Below are 22,488 nucleotides of genomic sequence, written 5' to 3' on the forward strand. Positions count from 1 at the left end.
ACAGACAGATGCTGGCACTAAGACTGCACTCAGTCAGCTGTATAAGGAAATAAGCAAACAGGAAACCACTCACCCAGAGGCAGCGCTCCTAGTGGCCAGAGATTTTAATGCAGGGAAACTTAAATCAGTTCTACCAAATCTCTATCAACATGTTAAATGTGCAACCAGAGGGGAAAAAAATATTGATTGTACTCCACACACAGAGACGCGTACAAAGGTCTCCCTCACCCTCCATTTGGTAAATCCGACCACAACTCTATCCTCCTGATTCCTGCTTACAAGGAAAAATTAAAGCAGGAAGCACCAGTGACTCAGTCTATAAAAAAATGGTCAGATGAAGCAGATGCTAAACTACAGGACTGCTTTGCTATCACAGACTGGAACATGTTCCGGGATTCTTCCGATGACATTGAGGAATACACCACATCAGTCACTGTCTTTATCAATAAGTGCATTGAGGACGTTGTCCGCACAGTGACTGTACTACATACCCCAACCAGAAGCCATGGATTACAGGCACCATTTGCACTGAGCTAAAGGGTAGAGCTGCCGCTTTCAAGGTGCAGGACTCTAACCCGGAAGCTTACAAGAAATCCCGCTATGCCCTGCGACGAACCTTCAAACAGGCAAAGCGACAATACAGGGCTAAGATTGAATAATACTACACCGGCTCCGATGCTCGTCGAATGTGGCAGGGCTTGCAAACTATTACAGACTACAAAGGGAAGCGCAGCCGCGAGCTGCCCAGTGACACGAGCCTACCAGACGAGCTAAATCACTTCTATGCTCGCTTCGAGGCAAGCAACAATGAGGCATGCATGAGAGCATCAGCTGTTCCGGACGACTGTGTGATCACGCACTCCGTAGCCGACTTGAGTAAGCCCTGCCAACATACACAAGGCTGCGGGGCCAGACAGATGACCAGGACGTGCGCTCCGGGCATGTGCTGACCAACTGGCAGGTGTCTTCACTGACATTTTCAACATGTCCCTGATTGAGTCTGTAATACAAACATGCTTCAAGCAGACCACCATAGTCCCTGTGCCCAAGAACACAAAGGCAACCTGCCTAAATGACTACAGACCCGTAGCACTCACGTCCGTAGCCATGAAGTGCTTTGATAGGCTGGTAATGGCTCACATCAACACCATTATCCCAGAAACCCTAGACCCACCCCAATTTGCATACCGCCCAAACAGATTCACAGATGATGCAATCTCTATTGCACTCCACACAGCCCTTTCCCACCTGGACAAAAGGAACACCTATGTGAGAATGCTGTTCATTGACTACACCTCAGTGTTCAACACCATAGTACCCTCAAAGCTCATCACCAAGCTAAGGATCCTGGGACTAAACACCTCCCTCTGCAACTGGATCCTGGACTTCCTGACAGGCCGCCCCCAGGTGGTGAGGGTAGGTAGCAACACATCTGCCAAGCTGATATTCAACACTGGAGCTCCCCAGGGGTGCGTGCTCAGTCCCCTCCTGTACTCCCTGTTCACCCACAACTGCATGGCCAGGCATGACTCCAACACCATCATTACGTTTGCTGACGACACAACAGTGGTAGGCCTGATCACCGTCAACGACGAGACAGCCTAGGAGGTCAGAGACCTGGCCGGATGGTGCCAGAATAACAACCTATCCCTCAACATAACCAAGACTAAGGAAATGATTGTGGACTACTTTTTTTTTACCCCTTTTTCTCCCCAATTTCGTGGTATCCAATTGTTGTAGTAGCTACTATCTGTCTCATCGCTACAACTCCCGTACGGGCTCGGGAGAGACGAAGGTTGAAAGTCATGCGTCCTCCGATACACAACCCAGCCAGCCGTACTGCTTCTTAACACAGCGCGCATCCAACCCGGAAGCCAGCCGCACCAATGTGTCGGAGGCTACACCGTGCACCTGGCAACCTTGGTTAGCGCGCACTGCGCCCGGCCCGCCACAGGAGTCGCTGGTGTGCGATGAGACAAGGACATCACTACCGACCAAGCCCTCCCTAACCCGGACGACGCTAGGCCAATTGTGCGTCGCCCCACGGACCTCCCGGTCGCGGCCGGTTACGACAGAGCCTGGGCGCGAACCCAGGGACTCTGATGGCACAGCTGGCGCTGCATTCTCATCGACGGGGCTGTAGTGGAGCAGGTTGTGAGCTTCAAATTCCTTGGTGTCCACATCAACAACAAACTAGATTGGTCCAAACACACCAAGACAGTCGTGAAGAGGGCACGCCAAAGCCTATTCCCCCTCAGGAAACTAAAAAGATTTGGCATGGGTCCTGAGATCCTCAAAAGGTTCTACAGCTGCAACATCGAGCGCATCCTGACCGGTTGCATCACTGCCTGGTACGGCAATTGCTCGGCCTCCGACCGCAAGGCACTTCAGAGGGTAGTGCATACGGCCCAGTACATCACTGGGGCAAAGCTGCCTGCCATCCAGGACCTCTACATCAAGCGGTGTCAGAGGAAGGCCCTAAAAATTGTCAAAGACCCCAGCCACCCCAGTCATAGACTGTCCTCTCTACTACCGCATGGCAAGCGGTACCGGAGTGCTAAGTCTAGGACAAAAAGGCTTCTCAACAGTTTTTACCCCCAAGCCATAAGACTCCTGAACAGGTAACCAAATGGTTACCCGGACTATTTGCATTGTGTGCCCCCCCCCCAACCCCTCTTTTACGCTGCTGCTACTCTCTGTTTATCTTATATGCATAGTCACTTTAACTATATATTCATGTGTACATACTACCTAAATTGGCCCGACCTACCAGTGCTCCCGCACATTGGCTAACCTGGCTATCTGCATTGTGTCCCACCACCCGCCAACCCCTCTTTTTACGCTTCTGCTACTCTGTTCATCATATATGCATAGTCACTTTAACGATACCTACATGTACATACTACCTCAATAAGCCTGACTAACAGCTGTCTGTATATAGTCTTGCTACTCTTTTTTTTTGTCTTTTTACTGTTGTTTTATTTCTTTACTTACCTACACACACACAAACATCATTTTTTTTCCACACCATTGGTTAGAGCCTGTAAGTAAGCATTTCACTGTAAGGTTTACACTTGTTGTATTCGGCATACGTGACAAATAAACTTTGATTTGATTTGAATGGTCCACCACCCAAAGGACATCCAGTCAACTTGACACAACTGTTGGAAACGTTGGAGTCAACATGGGCCAGCATCCCTATGGAACACTGTCAACACGTTGTAGAGTCCATGACGAAATGAGCCTGTTCTGAGGTGGGACGCCGGGTGGCGCCCCAAGATGGCGAGGGACTGTCACGTCTGCTCCCGCTCTTCCCTCTCCCTGGCGCTTGAGGTTGCTTGGTTGCCCTGCATCACGCACTCCTACCACCCATCACGCACACCTGCCTTCCCTCGTCACGCGCATCAGCGTTATTGGACTCACCTGGACTCACTTATCACCTGTTAATTTCCTCCCCGATATTTGTCAGTTCCCCGCTGCTGCATTGTATTATTTTTGTCTTTTAACATTGGTTTGTGACGCTGTTCCTGTCTCGTTCCATGTCCGTCTTTATTAAATGTTTTACTCCCCGTACCTGCTTCATCTCTCCAGCATCAAACCATGTGACAGCTTGGGTGATCAGAGCTGCTTCACTGAACTTTAATCTAGTATAAGGATATCGTGGGAGGACTTTTCAAGGAATTATGCTTCATGCTCATTTGACCACAGCCATTTTCTACTGTAAGTGACACTTCTCACATTCAACCACATTTTGAACCCCATCCCTGAAACTGATACATTAGTTGACTTGTTTCTATGAACCATGATTACAAAAACGGCTCATATTAGTCTTTTGGATAATTAATCTTGCATCATGTTGTTATTTTAAGTCTGTCATATTGTATATTAGTCTTATTGAAACCCTAGGATTCATTCATTGCAACCGTCAAGGTCCTGTAAAGATGGAGAACTTGCAGGCATTTGTTGCTGCCACTTAATAACCTGATTAACTTAGCTTCTACCTAGCATTCAGAATTAGTCAAATATACTTTTTTTTCCTGAGGGGTAATGCTATTTTGCACTGCAGTGCTAACATTATGCAATTGCTCAGCTGCCTGTCTTCTGCATTCGACATATCCTTGACTCTATTTTTGGCCTTGGAGAGGGGTAGCATGGGGGCATCTCTGTCCGAGGGGGAGGGGTGGGGCCAGGTTTGACACAACTCGTGTCTCTGTGCCCTCCAAAGCACCGAAAGGTGAGTGACAGATTGCTAGAAGCTAGAAACGTGAAGAGTCCATTTCAATTCCAGAGCCCATTTAGAAACAAAATTGAACATGGACATTTATGGCTTATCGTTATAGCTCTCTGGACAATCTGAACATTACCTCAGAATGGAGCCCTGTCTGGTTGGGACAACAAATCTTTAGTCTTATAACTTATTTACTGTTTAAACTTCATTGGCACTCTTCTCTTTAGGCATTTTAGTCAATTCTAATTTCAAAGTAGGCCTACATTAAAATGTACTTTTAGATCATGTAGCTAGTGCTATTGACATTTATCTTAAGCGATTGTAGGGCTGGTGTGAGTTATAGCAGTATAAATGTCTCTTGATGAAAGAAGTGAGGCAACCTGTTCTCCTTCTTATTACAGTGACAGCTTCAATAGCAAAACAATCTGCAGTCCCTCCCCCTTACTGCAGCCAGTCTTACTAGAACCCTGGGGGAAATACAAGAGAGACCCGCAGCCTGCAGCAAAAACAGAGTGAGGAACAATAGGGGGCCGGGAGTAAAAAAAAGTGAAACTAGCAGATTAAGATTCCATACACAGTTTGACCTCGCACTGTCTTAGGCCTCTGATTAAGTGTTGGCTAAATGTCAGACTATGGAGATGAGACGGAGAGGAGTTGAGAGGCCTGAGACGCTTCTCTCTAGTTTATGCCCGGCTACTGACGTTGATGTGGCCAGCATACTAAATGTCAGAAGGCTTCAACAGAAAAACATGTGTGTGTGTGCATGAGCAAATGTGTGCCTATATGCGACACACCGAGACAAAAGAGGTGACAAAGAGAAAAAATATTAGAGGTTGATTCATGGGCGTTAATCCTGCAGAGAAAATGAAAAACTGTCTGCCAGAACTCAAGTTTGTTTTCATTTAATATGATCGATAACGTATGGATCAAGATACGTGACAAAGTTTGTCTGCTATTCAGAGTGTAAAAGTGTTCATCTTAGAAACATTCAGTATTACAGACATCTGACTTGCAGGATTAATCAGCATATTTTCTCTTCACTAAATCTATTTACAGAACATCAACTATGGCTAAATAAATCATTCTGTGTCATAATCTTGTTTCATTTCTACATTCTGTCGCCAATCTTATGAATAAGGGCCGTCTTTATGTTGATATTTCCATAATTGCCATTTAATTTCATTGGATACAATTACTGAGCAGTAAATGTAATTTCATGTTGACAAAACGCAACCACCCAACCATCCAATGATGGGATTTATAAATCAATTATCTGGGCTCCTGAAAGGACTGATCTCTATAATATACAGTCTAAACAACTTTTGGAAAGCTCATATTCTAAGCTAGCCATTAAAAAAGTATGGTACACAGACCTAATTGAAAATGAACAACCCTTTAAGGTAACTGGAACAGAGTATTGAAAAATATGAGTTTCAAGTTTTAATGTCACGTGCACACGTATAGTGAAATTCCTTTCTTGCTAATTTAAAACCCAACAATGCAATAATCAATAACAATGTATTACTAGAAAACACAAGTAATATGAAATACACAAAGTAAATAAGTATGCATACTATATAAAGGAAATATTTAAAAAGTCAGTTCCGATACCATATTTACATGTGCAGGGATACTGGAGTGGTGGAGGTCAATATGCATAGGGGTAAGGTGACTAGGCAACAGGATATAAGATAGAGTAGCAGCAGCTTGTATGTGTGCGGGTGTGTAGAGTCAGTATAAATGTATGCACGAAAAAAGTATGACAATGTATGCACACAGTACTATAAGTTGCTCTGGATAAGAGCATCTGCTAAATAACAAAAAGGACAAATGTGTGTGCATATTATGTGTGAGTGAGCAGATGATGGAGTGACAGTGTGTGTGTAGGCCCTGTCAGTGTGCATAGAGACAGTGCAAATACTGAAATAAAAGGTCAATAAAGATACAAGGCTAACTCAATCTGTGTAGCTATTTTGTTAGCCATTTATCAGTTGTATTGCTTGAGGATAGAAGCTGTTCAAGAGCCTGTTTGTGTCACACTTGATGTACTGGTACCTCTTGCCGTGCGGCAGCAGAGAAAATAGTCTATGGCTTGGGTGGTTGGAGCCTATGACGATTTTCCAGGCCTTCTTTTCACACCGCCTGATATATAGGTCCTGGATGGCAGGGAGCTTGTTCCCAGTGATGTACTGGGCGTCCGCACAACCCTCTGTAGCTCCATGTGATCGAGGGTGGTGCTGTTGCCATACCTAGCAGTGATGTTTGTGACTTCTTCACGACTGTGCGGGTGTGTATGGACTATTTTAAGTCTTTAGTGATTTGGACACAGAGGAACTGAAGCTGTCTACCTGCTCCACTGCCCCCCCCCCCCCCCCCCCCCCCCCACATTTTTTATTTTTAGTGGCAATCTACGGGTACATGTTTCATAAAAGTATAATTGGAAATGGATAATGTATCCCCAACAAAAAATGGGGTCCACATTTTTTTTAAGTTAAACTGTAAAGGAAACGCAACGTATGTGCACCATCTAGTGTTTAAAGTCAACAACCTCAACCCCACTATAATCAGAGCGTTAGTAAGCAAGTGGTATGATGTAGTTGTGGATTATAATTGGGATATAATAAAAAAAGATATACAGTATTAACACTTTAAAAATATATATATATTATAATAGTAGTATGTAAAATATAGTGAATGTGATAGGTAGACCAGGTTTCTTAACCAAATATTTGAGAGATTGAGTAAAAAATAATACTTTGTTTGCAATAGACACCAATTCTTATAATTCTGCTTGTGACAACTTTGGCAGAACCAGTTCTACTAACCATGGAAAACCACCATCTTCAGCCTCATTCAAATTACAATGCAGTTGAAATTTAACAACCGCCTTACAAATCTCTGCAAGGATGTTAGTTTGTTGACATTGTTAGTTGACAATTACCTAAAAAGTTACTTGTGTGTTGTTGTAACCTTGAAAGAGGAAGTGTGCAGGCTGATTGTCGTTAATCAATGTCTTTTATAAAAACATATACAGTATTTCTCAGGGGCCATGACTCAACCAGCATCTCCGCTCCAAGGAAAAGACTTGGCAAATCAGTTACACAATATGAACCCAGCAAGATGTTCAATTTTGGGCACAGTTTATCCACTTGCACACACATGGAACTACATTGCCTTCGGAATATATTCAGACCCCATAACTTTTTAGGACGGTTAGGACATCTACTTTCTGCATGACACAAGTAATTTTTCCAACAATTGTTTACAGACAGATTATTTCACTTATAATTCACTGTATCACAATTCCAGTGGGTCAGAAGTTTATATACACTAAGGTGACTGCCTTTAAACAGCTTGGAAAATTCCAGAAAATTATGTTATGGCATTAGAAGCTTCTGATAGGCTAATTGACGTCAATTGGAGGTGTACCTGTGGATGTATTTGAGGCCTACCTTCAAACTCAGTGCCTCTTTGCTTGACATCATGGGAAAATCAAAAGAAATCAGCCAAGACCTCAGGAAATAAATTGTAGATGTTCACAAGTCCGGTTCATCCTTGGGAGCAATTTCCAAACGCCTGAAGGTACCACGTTCATCTGTACAAACAATAGTATGCAAATATAAACACCATGGGACCACGCAGCCATCATACCCTCAGGAAGGAGACGCGTTCTGTCTCCTAGAGATGAATGTACTTTGGTGCGAAAAGTGCAAATCAATCCCAGAACAACAGCAAAGGACCCTGTGAAGATGCTGGAGGAAACGGGTACAAAAGTATCTGTATCCACAGTAAAACAAGTCCTATATCGACATACCCTGAAAGGACGCACAGCAAGGAAGAAGCCACTGCTCCAAAACCGCCATAAAATAGCCAGGCTACGGTTTGCAACTGCACATGGGGACAAAGATTGTACTTTTTGGAGAAATGTCCTCTGGTCTGATGAAACAAAAATAGAACTGTTTCGCCTTAATGACCATCGTTATGTTTGGAGGAAAAAGGGGGAGGCTTGCAAGCCGAAGAACACCATCCCAACCGTGAAGCATGGGGGTGGCAGCATCATGTTGTGGGGGTGCTTTGCTGAAGGAGGGACTGGTGCACTTCACTAACTAGATGGCATCATGAGGAGGGACAATTATGTGGATATATTGAAGTAACATCTCAAGTCATTAGTCAGGAAGGTAAAGCTTGGTCGCAAATGGATCTTCCAAATGGACAATGACCCAAAGCATACTTCCAAAGTTGTGGCAAAATGGCTTAAGGACAACAAAGTCAAGGTATTGGAGTGGCCATCACAAAGCCCTGACCTCAATCCCATAGAAAATATGTGGGCAGAACTGAAAAAGCGTGTGCGAGCAAGGAGGCCTACAAACCTGACTAAGTTACAGCAGCTCTGTCAGGAGGATTGGGCCAAAATTCACCCAACGTATTCATGGAAGATGGTGGAAGGCTACCCGAAACGTTTGACCCAAGTTAAACAATTTAAAGGCAATGCTACCAAATACTAATTGAGTGTATGTAAACTTCTGACCCACTAGGAATGTGATGAAATAAATAAAAGCTGAAATAAATCATTCTCTCTACTATTATTCTGACATTTCGCATTTTTAAAATAAAGTGGTGATCCTAACTGACCTAAGACAGGTAATTTTGACTAGGATTAAATGTCAGGAATTGTGAAAACTGAGTTTAAATGTATTTGGTGCGTATGTAAACTTCCGACTTCAACATATTCAGACCTTTTTCTATGTGACTCCAAATTGAGCTCAGGTGCATCCCGGAGAAGGGCCTTGGTCATGGAGGTGACCAAGAACCCGATGGTCAATCTGACAGAGCTCTCTGTGGAAATGGGAGAACCTTCCAGAAGGACAACCATCTCTGCCCACTTTTTTTTGTATCCATTTTAGAATAAGGTTGTAACATAATAAAATATGGAAAAAGTTTAGGGGTGTGGAAACTTTCCAAAGGCACTGTATTTAGCCTTTCACAAGGATATGAAGCATACGTAGCATATTGCATATTGCAGCATGAATGTGTAGTAAATGTGTAGCATAAATACTCTCTTCCAAATTACATGAAGGTCGTTGTGTTAGCATCTATGTGGAAGATGCTGGCCTGGGTGCAATGTGGTAAATGGTAAGGAATAGGATTCAATAAATGCTTGTGATTGTTCGAATTGCTACCATTTGTTGGTACCCATTCCTACTCTTTGACCTTGTTGTGACCCGAAAATTCATAACTGGCCATTAGCCTCAGTAAATCAATTCAGGGATGAGTTGTAAGCCAGCAAACCAAGACGCTCACCAAGACCAGTCTTGGGGACGTCCCTGCTGCTAAACAATTTTATCTTCCTGTCATGGTTGAAGTTTTACAACAAATGTAAGTCAATATAAAACTAGTGGTGTTGTGTGATGCACATCCTCCAACCCCAGTCAACCTCCTAGACTTTAGACCTGCAAACAAGTTCGTGTTGGTATACTTTATTTAACCTATATTTAGCTGGGGAGTCATTGCTAAAGTCTGCCATTTTAAATATACAACTGACAGCGAGTATAAGTGACACTTTGTCAATGACTTGCGATAATAATTTTCCCCACCTTGACTCTCATCATCAGTACTTTCCCTTGCTGCCCACACAGAGAAAGTCTCGGAGGAGGAGAGTGCCATATAAATGATCAAGAGCATGTTGTAGTCCTTTTGAAGTTATATTCCAATCATTTATCAAGTATGATGCTTTTACATCTATGGGAAGTTATTTTGGGCCCTCCACAGGTTAGGTCCCCTAAGCCCTCCTGGTGATACAACTCCATGCTGGCACCAAGGGAAGCCAAGGCACCCTTTCATCCTGTGTCATTTCCTGACCTAAATGAATGAATGAATGAATGGACATGACTGACTATGACAGATAAAACAATAGTTAGCTTTAAAATATAATTTTGACACAGTTTGACGCTTAACAGCAAATCATTGACAATTGAAAGATACCCAATGTTCATAGAGTCTCCTCTACCCATTAACTACAAAGGACATCCTTTCAGTTAAGTAATTTTGGTGGGAACTTGAAAATATTTAAAAGAGAGCGAATCACTCAAATATTATACTGCAAGACCTTCAGCAGGTAGAGACAGAGTAGTTACTAACCATACTGTTGACTAGACACCCAATAACATAGAGGCTAGTTAGGTCTACTACTGGACAATTCTCTTTGCAAAATTGTGGACTGACTTTTGTTCATAATTTCTCAATTTGAATTTCTGAAGCTTGTGGAACAATAATGTTTATAGAAGAGCGGATTATAACACTTTTTAAAAGGAACTTTCACCACACCTGTACATACTGGAGTGTGTTCTTCAGTTTTGGACTGTGTATAGCCTTCCTGGGACCCACCATATTGGACTTGCGATGTCAAACTCAGTCTACACTGAGCCAGATCACCTGGGTCTTCTTCTCCCAGCAGTTCTGCCTGCTCATCGGCAGCTCAATCGGAGGGGTCTTCAAGAAAACGTGAGTGACTATTCAAACAGTTCTCTAATCCCTGTGTGAAGCATAGGGTCGAAAAATTCTGGGAACTTTAAAAAAAACTATCTCTGGTTTTCCTAAAATCCCAGTTGGTGGATTCCCGAAATCCATAATGTGCAACCCTACACTTTTAGAAAAAAAGGTGCTATCTAGAACCAAAAAGGGCTCTTCGGCTGTCCCCATAGGAGAAACCTTTGAAGAACCCCTTTTGGTTCCAGGTGGAACATGGAACCCAAAAGAGTTCTACCTGGAACCAAAAAGGGTTCTACAGTATGGGAACTGTGTTCCCTGGATTCTCACTTTAAACCAATTACAAAAAGATAGCTGTAATTTAAAGGGCTTTCTACGTAGTTCTAGGTACTGCATTTTTTTTAAACACAATGCAAACATTTCCGTAGCCACTTTTTGCTTAAACTGTGAAATCACTTTGCAGAGCCTTTAAGAGTGTGAGGGTTTGTGTATGCATCAGTTGGCAATTATCTCTGTAGCCCATTCTATCAACAGTGAGCCCCTAGCCAGCAGGCCTTTGCATATTTCAACCATAGTGTTGGCTAACATCTTGTTCAATGTTTGAGCCATTCAAACCTCTAGTATATGTGTATGTTATTTCTAGTAGCAATAACTCCTCCCCTCTCTCCCAAAGGTTGTTCAGTGCTCTAGCTGCACTGTTCTTGTCCTCGCTACTCATCTCTGTAATATTTGCCATCATCCCCCTCTGCCATAATGTGCTGCTGTTGGCTATTGCCATGGCTGTGTCCGGTCTGGCCATGGGCATCATTGACACCATCGCCAACATCCAGCTGGTCGCCATATATCAGAAGGACTCGGCTGTCTTTCTCCAGGTGAGAGAGTAACTATGCCCAGTTCAGTTCAGCTTTCAGAATATACCCAAAGTGCATTATATTTAGAATGAATGATAGAAACTTTGTTGTTTTTGCAGGCCCTCCACTTCTTCATTGGGTTCGGGGCGCTGGTGAGCCCTCTGATTGCTGATCCTTTCCTGTCGGAGACAGGCTGCAGGGTGGGGAATGTGACAGAAAATGTGACCGAGATCATGCACCACTTCAGGAACACGCTGAGGAACAGCCCCATTGTGATGCACAACGTGTCCGTGGACCACCTGCCCCTAGCAGAGGAGCCAGAGGAGTCCATCGTGTCCTACGCCTTCTGGATCATGGCAATGATCAATGTAAGATCTTGGCCAAGCATAGTGAGGTGAAACATAGTGTGTAAGCTCAAGCATAACGGATCCTAATATTGATTCCGCTCACTCCAAACTTTGAATAATGTTGATTGATTATTGCAAAGGCTTTGATCCAAGATTTTACATTTCTTCCCATGATACATAATTTGAATGATATTTTCCTCTCCCAGCTGCCAGTGCCAATGGCAGTGTTATTCCTGATGTACCAGGAGCAGTTGATCCCCTGCTGCCGCAGCACCACACCTCTTTTGCTGGACAAAGACGAGCTGTCCATGGAGAACCAGGGGGCCGAGGGGCCTGACACAGAACCTAAAGACCAGGAGGAGGGAGGAGGTAAGGGGCAAAACTGGATCTTTTGGATCTGATCTGAACTCCTCATTTCCTCTATAAGATGACAGTATACCCAAGATAATTTGAAAATTATAATACTTGGATCACATCAAATTCTGAGTTTGGATCAGTTGAAAATTCACACCTACTGTACTAGCCAAGTGGTTTAGATCTCTCCTAATGTTTCTCTCGGTTTGCAGGTCATGGGGATATCTTCAGCTGCTGTCAGAATAACAACCTGCGTGAGTTGCCTGTGTCCTTCTTTGGGATTCATATCGTTGGTGGAATGGTCCTGTTCATGACCGATGGTATTGTGGTGAGTAGTACCAATTCTGTTATAACTATGCAGTCTGCTCCATATTAGTGTATGTATGCAGCAATGGATTAATCTGAGGACCTCCACTTTCTATTCCTAGGGTGCGTATGCAGGCTTTGTGTACACATATGCAGTATCTCCCCCCATTTCTCTACCTAATAAGACTGCGGGATACCTGGTTAGTATCTTCTGGGCAGCCATTACTGCAGGACGTCTGGTGTCCATCCCTCTCACCTTCCGCTTCCAGCCCGTTCGACTGCTCATGATTAATCTGGTAATGCCAATGATATAATATTTTATTAATCCCTAAGGGAAATTAATTAACATTAATGAAGGCTTGTAATAAAATATTTATTGTCTTTCAATTCCAATATGTTTATATTTAAATGGGCATTTCTCTCAATAATTGATTGTCTATATATCCAATTGAAGTCTTTCTTCATCTCTACAGGCTGGTGTCATTGTCACAGTGTTGTTGCTGCTCGTCCTCAACACCAGCAGTATATTCCTGTTTGTTGGGACCACTCTACTGGGACTGTTCCTCAGCAGCATCTTCCCCTGTATGCTGGCTTACACTGAGGACATCCTGGACTACCAAGGTACATTCATCAATCGCCAGCACAATAAGTGTCAATGACTCAGTAACAACTCAGTAACAACACAGTAACAACTCAGTAACAACACAGTAACGACTCAATAACAACACAGTAACGACTCAGTAACAACACAGTAATAGAGTGGTTTGATAAATGATGATGAGATACTACAGTATATAATCTCTCTGTCTTACTCTGCTTATCTTTTCTGTCTTGGCAGGATGTGCAACCTCAGTTCTGGTAACAAGTGCTGGGATGGGAGAAATGGTCATGCAAGTCCTTGTTGGATCGGTAAGACTGCACAGAGACGTAGTACATGTTAAAGAGAGGGGAAGATTAACAGTCTAAAATTGTGCTTTTTATTCTCCAGATCATCCAGAGTGAAGGCAGCTATAGTTTCCTGCTCTGTGGAATGATAATCGGTTGTATGGGCTCCATCCTCTTCTTCGGGCTGCTGTTCTTACATCGCATGCACAGGAAATACCTCACTGGTACTAGGACCACCTCAGCCATATCACAGTTGAACAACTGTACATAGAGGAAAAAGTACATCATTTATCTGTAACCCATCTGTTCACATTCTAATCTTTCTCCCCCCCACAGGAACCTCAGTGAAGTCAGCCATGGTGGAGGAGCTCCCACCAGCAGCAGCAGTAGTAGACAGTAAAACAGAACAGAAGGAGAGTAGCTGAGAGGCTATGTAGCTGGGGCCATTTGGTGCTCAGTATTGTTATTGACCAACAATGTGAAGAGGAAGAAAACACGCCGTCAGTGAAGACAAACACATACAGTACCAGGACATGTGTAATGTTTTAGCCATCCTGAAGGCTGCAATAGCCAGAGGAGTGAATAAGTCATGTTTAAGTTAGTGATATATTCCAAATGATTTAGTCCCTCCATTTTTCCTCCCTGAAAATGCCGCTACTGCTTCTTATTCCAATCATCATCATCCCTTTAGATATGCTAATGTTACCTTCTGTTTAAAGCCCCTATAGATAATGACTTTGTAATAAGTGTGTGAGCAAGGGGTAGTTAGGTTACAGTATATGAAAATAATGTGCTTTATTTTCAAGGCATTTGGATTGGTATTCATTGTTGCTCATTGTCACAATGTTGAAATGTTTAAAAACATTTGAACATGAGTTGAATGACTACTTTTTTTAATTCAACAGATAAGACAGTGAACTATTTTGCTTTCATTAATAGTTGATCACAAGAAGGGGATAATTCAATACATTTTAGAACAATTTATTGAAATAAGTCGTTTTTTTTATTGCTATTTGAAATATAATGTAGGATATATACTCAAAAAGGGATGCCTCCAGTTCTTAAATGGAGGGTATCTGACCATGAAATGTCACCTGCCATTCTGAAATAGGGACTTTAGGACCAGTTGCAGCAAGAGCATGAGGTGTCGAAGACCAGGCCAGTAGCACAGTACTGGAAGTAGGTCTTGCCCTGACTGCAGTTGTAGAACTGGTTCTTGTTCTTGGGGTCGGCGTACAGCCCAGCAGCTTTGCCAGCACAGAAGTTACTGTTCATGCCACTGGTCCCACTGGTGGTCCCACTGGTGTTCCCACCGCTGGGGCTGCCTCCACTGGAACTGCCTCCGCTCGAGCTGCCTCCAGAGTCCCCACCATCATCACCTCCATTGGTAGTTCCCTTAATAAGGGGCAGGGGAGTTGCAGGGGGATTGCAAGCTGAAATGGGTATTAAAAACAAAATAATGAATTGAAAGAACACATTTTAGGTGTTTGATATAATTCTGTAGCACAACAGTCAGAGATGTCATACTTTTCTGCTATTGAACCCAATCTAGTGTGCAGGTCTCTTACGTGCTGATTCCAAATTGAGGCCTTTCTTGAGGACGTTGATGAGAGGATATTTTCCCTGGCCACAGTAGTTGCCTGTATAGTCATCCATATCAAGAGTCCAGACCATGGCTCCTCCAAAGTTGTTCTTCTTCAGCCAGTCAACCTATAAACAGTGGTGTAAAGTAACTAAGTAAAAATTATTTGAACTACTACTTAAGTAGTTTTTTGGGGTATCTTTACTATTTATATTTTTATTACTTTTACTCCACTACATTCCTAAAGAAAATATATACTTTTTAGTCCCATACATTTTCCCTGACACCCAAAAGTACTTGTTACATTTCGAATGCTTAGGCAGGACAGCAATATGGTCCAATTCACACACCTATTAATATAACGCATTGTCATTCCTACCCACTGGGCACACACTGGTTGTTTCATTTCAATGAAATTACCTTGAACCAATGTGGAATAGACATTGACGTGCCCAGCGTGTACTGCCTCTGATCTGGAGGACTCACTAAACACAAATACTGCATTTGTAAATGATGTCTGAGTGTTTGAGTGTGCCCATGCAGTCCGTAAATAAATACAAACTAGAAAATGTTGCCGTCTGGTTTGCTTTATATGAGGAATTTAATGTATTGCTTTTACTTATTCAAGTATGACAATTGAGTACTTTTTTCACCACTGTACTTAAGTACCAGATACATTTAGACTTTTACTCAAGTAGTATTACTAGCTGACTTTTAGTCATTTTCTATTAAGGTATCTTTACTTTTACTCAAGTATGACTATTCAGTACTTGTTCCACAACTGCCGAAAGACAGCAAGGGGCACAACTTAAAATGTTAGCTGGCAAAAAGGCGCAACATTTTTTGTGGAGTTCAACACATGCAGAGAAACCCAGTTGAACAACTTGGTGCACTACTACAACGTAATCCCTAGAGAGCAGCCGCACTAATCATTTCCATGTTATGAATGCACATTCATGTGCAGTGAAATATTGATGCTGTTGTGTGTGTTGAATGTACTTGTGTAAATAAAAGCATGCCATAAAAACATATTTTTCATATTACCCTCTTAAGGGTGTGTGTGTTGGAAACACATTTAGCAGACTGTTTGATCTAGTCTCGCCACTCACGTTTTATACACTGAGTGTATGAATCATTAAGAACACCTTCCTAATATTGAGTTGCACCCCATTTTGCCCTCAGAACAGCCTCTATTTGTCAGTGCATGGACTCTACAAGGTGTTGGAAGAGATTTACAGGGATGCTGGCCCATGTTGACTCCAATGCTTCCCGTAGTTGTGTCTAGTTGGCTGGATGTCCTTTGGGTGGTGGACCATTCTTGATACACACGGAAACTGCTGAGCATGAAAACCAATCACCATTGTAGTTCTTGACACACTCTAACCGGTGTGCCTGGCACCTACTTCCAAACCTCGTTCAAAGGCGCTTAAATCATTGTCTTGCCCATTCACCCTCTGAATGGCACACATGGATAATCTATGTCTCAATTGTCTCAAGACTTACAAATCCTTCTTTAACCTGTCTCCGCCCCTTCATCTACACTGATTGAAGTGGACAAGTGACATCAATAAGGGATCATAGCTTTCACCTGGATTCATCTGGTCAGTCTATGTCACGGAAAGAGCATGTTCCTAGTGTTTTGTACACTCAGTGTATGTCACCATAATGCTTAACGAAAAGTAGTTTCACATTGCAACAAATACTATTTTTTATTGTATTGTTCTTACCTTGATCCCAAAGCTCTTGACATTGTCATAGCCCACCCACTGGGTTCCTTTGTAGGCATACGGCACGTCCTGTGGTGTGTCCCAAACCTCTGTGGCTCCGTCTTTCAAAAACCCACAGATCTGTGATACAGTTGAAGTCGGAAGATTACACACACCTTATCCAAATACATTTCAACTCAGTTTTCACAATTCCTGACATAGAATCCTAGTACAAAATGCCCTGTTTTAGGTCAGTTAGGATCACCACTTTATTTTAAGAATGTGAAATGTCAGAATAATAGTAAAGATTTATTTCAGCTTTAATTTTTCAGCACATTCTCAGTAGATCAAACGTTTATATACACTCAATTAGTATTTGGTAGCATTGCCTTTAAATTGCTTAACATGGGCCAAACATTTCAGGTATCCTTCCACAAGCTTCCCACAATAAGTTGGGTAAATTTGGGACCATTCCTCCTGACAGAGATGCTGTAACTGAGTCAGGTTTGTAGGCCTCCTTGCCCTTGCACACTCTTTCTCAGTTCTGCCTACACATTTTCTAGGATTGAGATCAGGGCTTTGTGATGGCCACTCCAATATCTTGACTTTGTTGTCCTTAAGCCATTTTGCCACAACTTTGGAAGTATGCTTGGGGTCATTGTCCATTTGGAAGACCCATTTGCGACCAAGCTTTATCTTCCTGACTGATGTCTTGAGATGTTGCTTCAATATACCCACATCATTTTCCTTCCCTCATGATGCCATCTATTTTGTGAAGTGCACCAGTCCTTCCTGCAGCAAAGCACCCCCACAACATTATGCTGCCACCCCCGTGCTTCACGGTTGGGATGGTGTTCTTCGTCTTGCAAGCTTCCCCCTTTTTCCTTCAAACATAACAATGGTCATTATGGTCAAACAGTTCAATTTTTGTTTCATCAGACCAGAGGACATTTCTCCAAAAAGTATGATCTTTGTCGCCATGTGCAGTTGCAAACTGTAGTCTGTCTTTTTTATGGCGGTTTTGGAGCAGTGGCTTCTTCCTTGCTGAGCGGCCTTTCAGGGTATGTCGATATAGGACTCATTTTACTGTGGATATAGATACTTTGTACCTGTTTCCTTTTCACAAGGTCCTTTGCTGTTGCTCTGGGATTGATTTGCACTTTTTGCACCAAAGTACATTAATCTCTAGGAGATAGAACGCGTCTCCTTCCTGAGCGGTATGATGGCTGGTGTTTATACTTGCATACTATTGTTTGTACAGATGAACGTGGTATCTTCAGGTGTTTGGAAATTGCTCCCGAGGATGAACCAGACATGTGGAGGTCTACAATTTTTTTCCTGATGATTTTCCTATGATGTCAAGCAATGAGGCACTGAGTTTGAAGGTAGGCCTTGAAAAACATCCACAAGTACACCTCCAATTGACTCAAAAAATACTTGTGTCATGCACAAAGTAGATGTCCTAACCGACTTGCCAAAACTATAGTTTGTTAATTAACAAGAAATTTGTGGAGTGGTTGAAAAATGAGTTTTAATGACTCCAACCTAAGTGTATGTAAACTTCCGACTTCAACTGTACATGAAAGCACAGGGGATCAACAACACCTATCTCCATCAAGTGTCATCACTTTCTTTTGTTGTTCTTGAAAGTACACTGAACAAAAATATAAATGCAAAATGTAAAGTGTTGGTTTTATGTTTCATGAGCTGAAATAAAAGATCCCAGAAATGTTCCAGAAGCACAAAAAGCTTTTTTCTCTCAAATTCCGTGCACAAATTTGTTTACACCCCTATTAGTGAGCATTTCTCCTTTGCCGAGATAATCCATCCAGCGGACAGGTATGGCAGATCAAGAAGCTGATAAAACAGCATGATCATAACACAGGTGCACCTTGTGCTGGGGACAATAAAATGCCACTCTAAAATGTGAAGTTTTGTCACACAACACAATGCCACAGATATCTTAAGTTTTGAGGAAGCTTGCAATTGGCATGCTGACTGCAGTAATGTCCACCAGAGCTGTTGCCAGAAAACGTCATGTTAATTTCTCTACCATAAGCCGACTCCAACGTAGTTTTAGAAACCAACCGGCTTCACAATCGCAGACTGCGTGTATGGTGTTGTGTGGGCGAGTGGTTTGCCGATGTCAACATTGTGAACAGAGTGCCCCATGATAGCGGTGGGGTTATGGTATGGGCAGGCATAAGCTACGGACAACGAACACAATTGCATTTTATTGATAGCAATTCAAATGCACAAAACTACTATGACGAGGTCCTGAAGCCTTTAGTGGGGCTTTAAAGGTATCTGTGACCAACAGATGCATATCTGAATTTCCAGTCATGTGAAATCTATAGATTGGGGTCTAATGAATTTATTTCATCATATGAACTGTAACTCAGTAAAATCAATGAAATTGTTCCATTATGCGTTATATTTTTGTTCAGTATGATTTCCCTTGTTATGATAAAGCCATCAAATAAGAAGCAACCAGTTGAGTCGAAGTTGAGATACAATTGAAACCAGATCATAAGGAGGCCCTCAACAGTTAGAGTTCACTTTTTATGATGAAAGAAAGAAATATCACCATTTAAAGTACCTCAAAGTAAGCCAGCTCTCCAGCCTCCTGTGTGTATTTGCCTGGAGTTCCAGCCCCAGCAATAGATGCTCCGATTCCGTTGTTAGCTGCATTCGTCAGGGTGAATGTGTTGCCGTAGGTGGGGAACCCAACCATCAGTTTCTCTGCTGGTGCTCCATGGTTCTTCCAGTAGTTCATAGCATAGTCCTGGAACACAATAGCTTTATATGTTAGTGTTTGCTGCCTGCTGGATTAACTTTGCTCTTCAGCAGACTCATCACACCCACAAAGAGCCATCCACCCTTGTCCTGACATACTCACCACATTGAAGTATATGAAGCCACCATTGTCAGCAGGGCTCTTGTACAGGGGGCTGCACTCTCCAGTGAAGGGATCCCAGGAGCCGTGGAAGTCATATGACATGACATTGATCATGTCCAAGGCCCTAGAGGTTGCAAAAGTGGCAAACTGTTATTATATGGTCAGTATCATAGCCTGAATAGCAGTAATATCTTTTTGAGAAAGACAATGACTGTATGGCAGTATACAGGCTACAAAGTACAGTAGATAGGCCACTACAGAGTGAGTGTAGAGTGGATAGGTAACTACAGAGTGGATGGTGCCTACTGTCCAAGCTTGGGGATTTCGTAAGCAGAGCTGATGGTACCCCTTCCAGCGGAGACAGCAGCAGACAGCAGGAGACGGGCCTTGTTAGTCTGCTTAGCCTCCTTCTCAAATGCTGCCCTCATTTCCTGTTATAAACACATTTTTTTATTTTTTATTTTTTATTTAACCTTTATTTAACTAGGCAAGTCAGTATTAGGGCTTTACTATTTACAATAACTATTGCAACAGAAATATATTAAACTCTCTCAGTTGTATTATTGTTGTTCTTGTTTAGTCAACTTTACCTCCACGAGAACAGAGTAGAGCTGCTGATCCTGAGGAGGGCTCCCTCTGTTGGCTGGGTACTCCCAGTCGATGTCCAGACCATCAAACTCATACTTCCTCAGAAACACTATCACAGAGTTGATGAAGGTCTGGCGGTTGGTTGGGCTGGCCACCATGGCAGAGAATCTGATGGGGGAATAGAATGACTCTAATCACGTTTCCATCCACAGTTTTTAGGCGAGTAAAGACCTTGTAAAAACATTACCTTTCGCTAGAATGTTATAAAAGCCTACAGATAATTTGTTCGTTTGACATGGTGGAATCGTTTTGTATCTGTAAAATTATTTTTTCCGAGAAATGGCGGTGGAAACGCCTTTATGTTCAAATAATAATATAATGACCATCATATTGAAGTACATTTTGGAGTCACGCAATGATATGCTGTGTGGTCATCCCACTACGACTCGGGAGACCATGCAGTTTATTAGGCTACAGATTAAATACAGTATGAACTTCACAGGGTGGTGAAAGTGTGCAGTGATGAGTTTGATGCTCCTTTCAATAAATATCGAGGGAATGATTTTATTGACATGATGATCGATGCTCTTAACCATAATAATATCATAATGTAGACTGGCCTACCGGCACTGTCGGCCTGTCTGCGAGCTGTTGGATAGATCTCACATTCCAAGACCATATTTGCTATTTTGCGCAACAGTTTTTGTGACAAAACTATCAGTAGAGTCGAAATGCAATGGAAACAGATTGAACTTCAGATTTGTATTCGGTACATGAAAATGTAAGCGAAAAAGTACATCTTATCTGCAACAAGTCTGTTTGTGGAAACACAACTGGGGGGAAAATACATATTTTCACCATGCCAATTTTAGAATATTCGCATGAAAAAAAATCGGAGAATATTCTGATGAATATACTGATGATCTATAGAGAGAAATAGAGGGAAATAGAGAGACACTCTTGGCCGTTATCAAGAGGAAAGTATGTGAACAGATATAACGGACCATCTTACCCAGAAGAGCCGAAGTTCCATCCTCCAACAGACAGAAGAGTCTTCAAGTTGCCATTCCTGTTGAAATACAATATGTTATTCCATATTAAGGGAAATTAAAGTAGTAAATTGATGACATTTGTCTCTCTTGACACAATCTCATGAGGTGTTAGTTTCTCAGTAGGGGCTCACTGGTTCTTCAGGCCATTGAACTGGCTATAGAGTTCTACGTCATTCCACTCGAAGGTGGCCAGTTCGTTGTTCTTCATAGTGGCGAAGGCATAGAGAAGATGGGTACACAGACATGGGTCAATGTCATTGGGCATGTAAATGGCGGGGGGTGGTCTGTACTGTGCCCAGTTTGTGAAGTAGCATGACAAAATGTAGGAGGAACCTGAGACACAAGTTAAAACAGGATATGAATAGTTTGATATTTGCTCACTCACTTGTTTATAGGATTGAATTACTTAATTTTCAACTATAGTCTCATAATCCACCTAGTTTACATATTCTATTGACCCATATTTAGTCAATTACAGATGTAGGATCTTAATTTGATCACTCTGTTGCAGGAGAACTTTCCATCAATGCAGGAAATGTAAAACATGTAGTGTATTTGAGGTTTAAAAAGGCTTCTGAAGTTTGTAATTTTCACTTAGACATTTCAGACTAGATTTTACCTTGTGAAAAATGCATAAACCTCTACAAAAATGAATGTAAATTAATTATAATCCACATAATAATTCACATTTCCTGTTACTGCAGGATTATTTTCCTGCTGTCGTAAACTGGCTCAAATTAAGATACTACATACAGTATGTACTGTACTTGGTCTATGGACCAATTGAGTTCAGTTGAGACCCCTATCCCCAGCCTACAAAGAGTTTGTGTTCTGGAGTCCACTTACCGAGCTGTGCATGCAGCAGCAGGGCTAGAGCTATGGAAAGAGAAGACATAGATTACATATGCATACGTTGGATACCATACAATAATGTAGTGTTGAGCTTTCACCATAACTACTTACCCGTCACAAACAGTACTTTGCCCATGATTGCCTTGAATAAAGACCGTGTCTACAGTTACCACTTTTATACAATCTGCATTTGCTCAAAACGCCTTGACATGCATTTAAAAAAAAAAAAGGGAATATTTACTAAAGATTGTTGTGCATTATCAAAGATTAACATATTTGCTGGCGTAAGCTGTGAGGTGTGATTACCTATCTTTCCATTATGTTCTGCTGGTACACTGCCAAATTGGATTTC

The 22,488-nt window shown here is 42.2% G+C and overlaps 2 protein-coding genes across 2 annotated transcripts; one reads left to right on the forward strand and one right to left on the reverse strand.

The window, feature by feature from the left end:
* Positions 1-10,419: 10,419 nt before the first annotated feature.
* Positions 10,420-14,077, forward strand: LOC139416644 (major facilitator superfamily domain containing 4Ab). Its single transcript, XM_071165571.1, has 10 exons — positions 10,420-10,729; positions 11,388-11,586; positions 11,685-11,933; positions 12,119-12,281; positions 12,479-12,594; positions 12,695-12,868; positions 13,046-13,193; positions 13,411-13,481; positions 13,561-13,681; positions 13,794-14,077. Exons 1-10 carry the CDS (start codon positions 10,500-10,502, stop codon positions 13,880-13,882), a joined length of 1,560 nt encoding a protein of 519 aa, XP_071021672.1. The 5' UTR covers positions 10,420-10,499; the 3' UTR covers positions 13,883-14,077.
* Positions 14,078-14,335: 258 nt separating this feature from the next.
* Positions 14,336-22,272, reverse strand: LOC139416646 (acidic mammalian chitinase-like). The gene is made up of 11 exons (XM_071165572.1): positions 22,248-22,272; positions 22,131-22,160; positions 21,416-21,617; positions 21,245-21,301; positions 20,235-20,400; positions 19,951-20,075; positions 19,645-19,768; positions 19,345-19,530; positions 16,767-16,886; positions 15,026-15,167; positions 14,336-14,890 (listed from the first exon to the last, which is right to left on the reverse strand). Exons 1-11 carry the CDS (start codon positions 22,270-22,272, stop codon positions 14,574-14,576), a joined length of 1,494 nt encoding a protein of 497 aa, XP_071021673.1. The 3' UTR covers positions 14,336-14,573.
* Positions 22,273-22,488: the final 216 nt, after the last annotated feature.

This window comes from Oncorhynchus clarkii, chromosome 9 (genome assembly GCF_045791955.1).
Source record: "Oncorhynchus clarkii lewisi isolate Uvic-CL-2024 chromosome 9, UVic_Ocla_1.0, whole genome shotgun sequence".
NCBI classification, from domain to species: domain Eukaryota; kingdom Metazoa; phylum Chordata; class Actinopteri; order Salmoniformes; family Salmonidae; genus Oncorhynchus; species Oncorhynchus clarkii.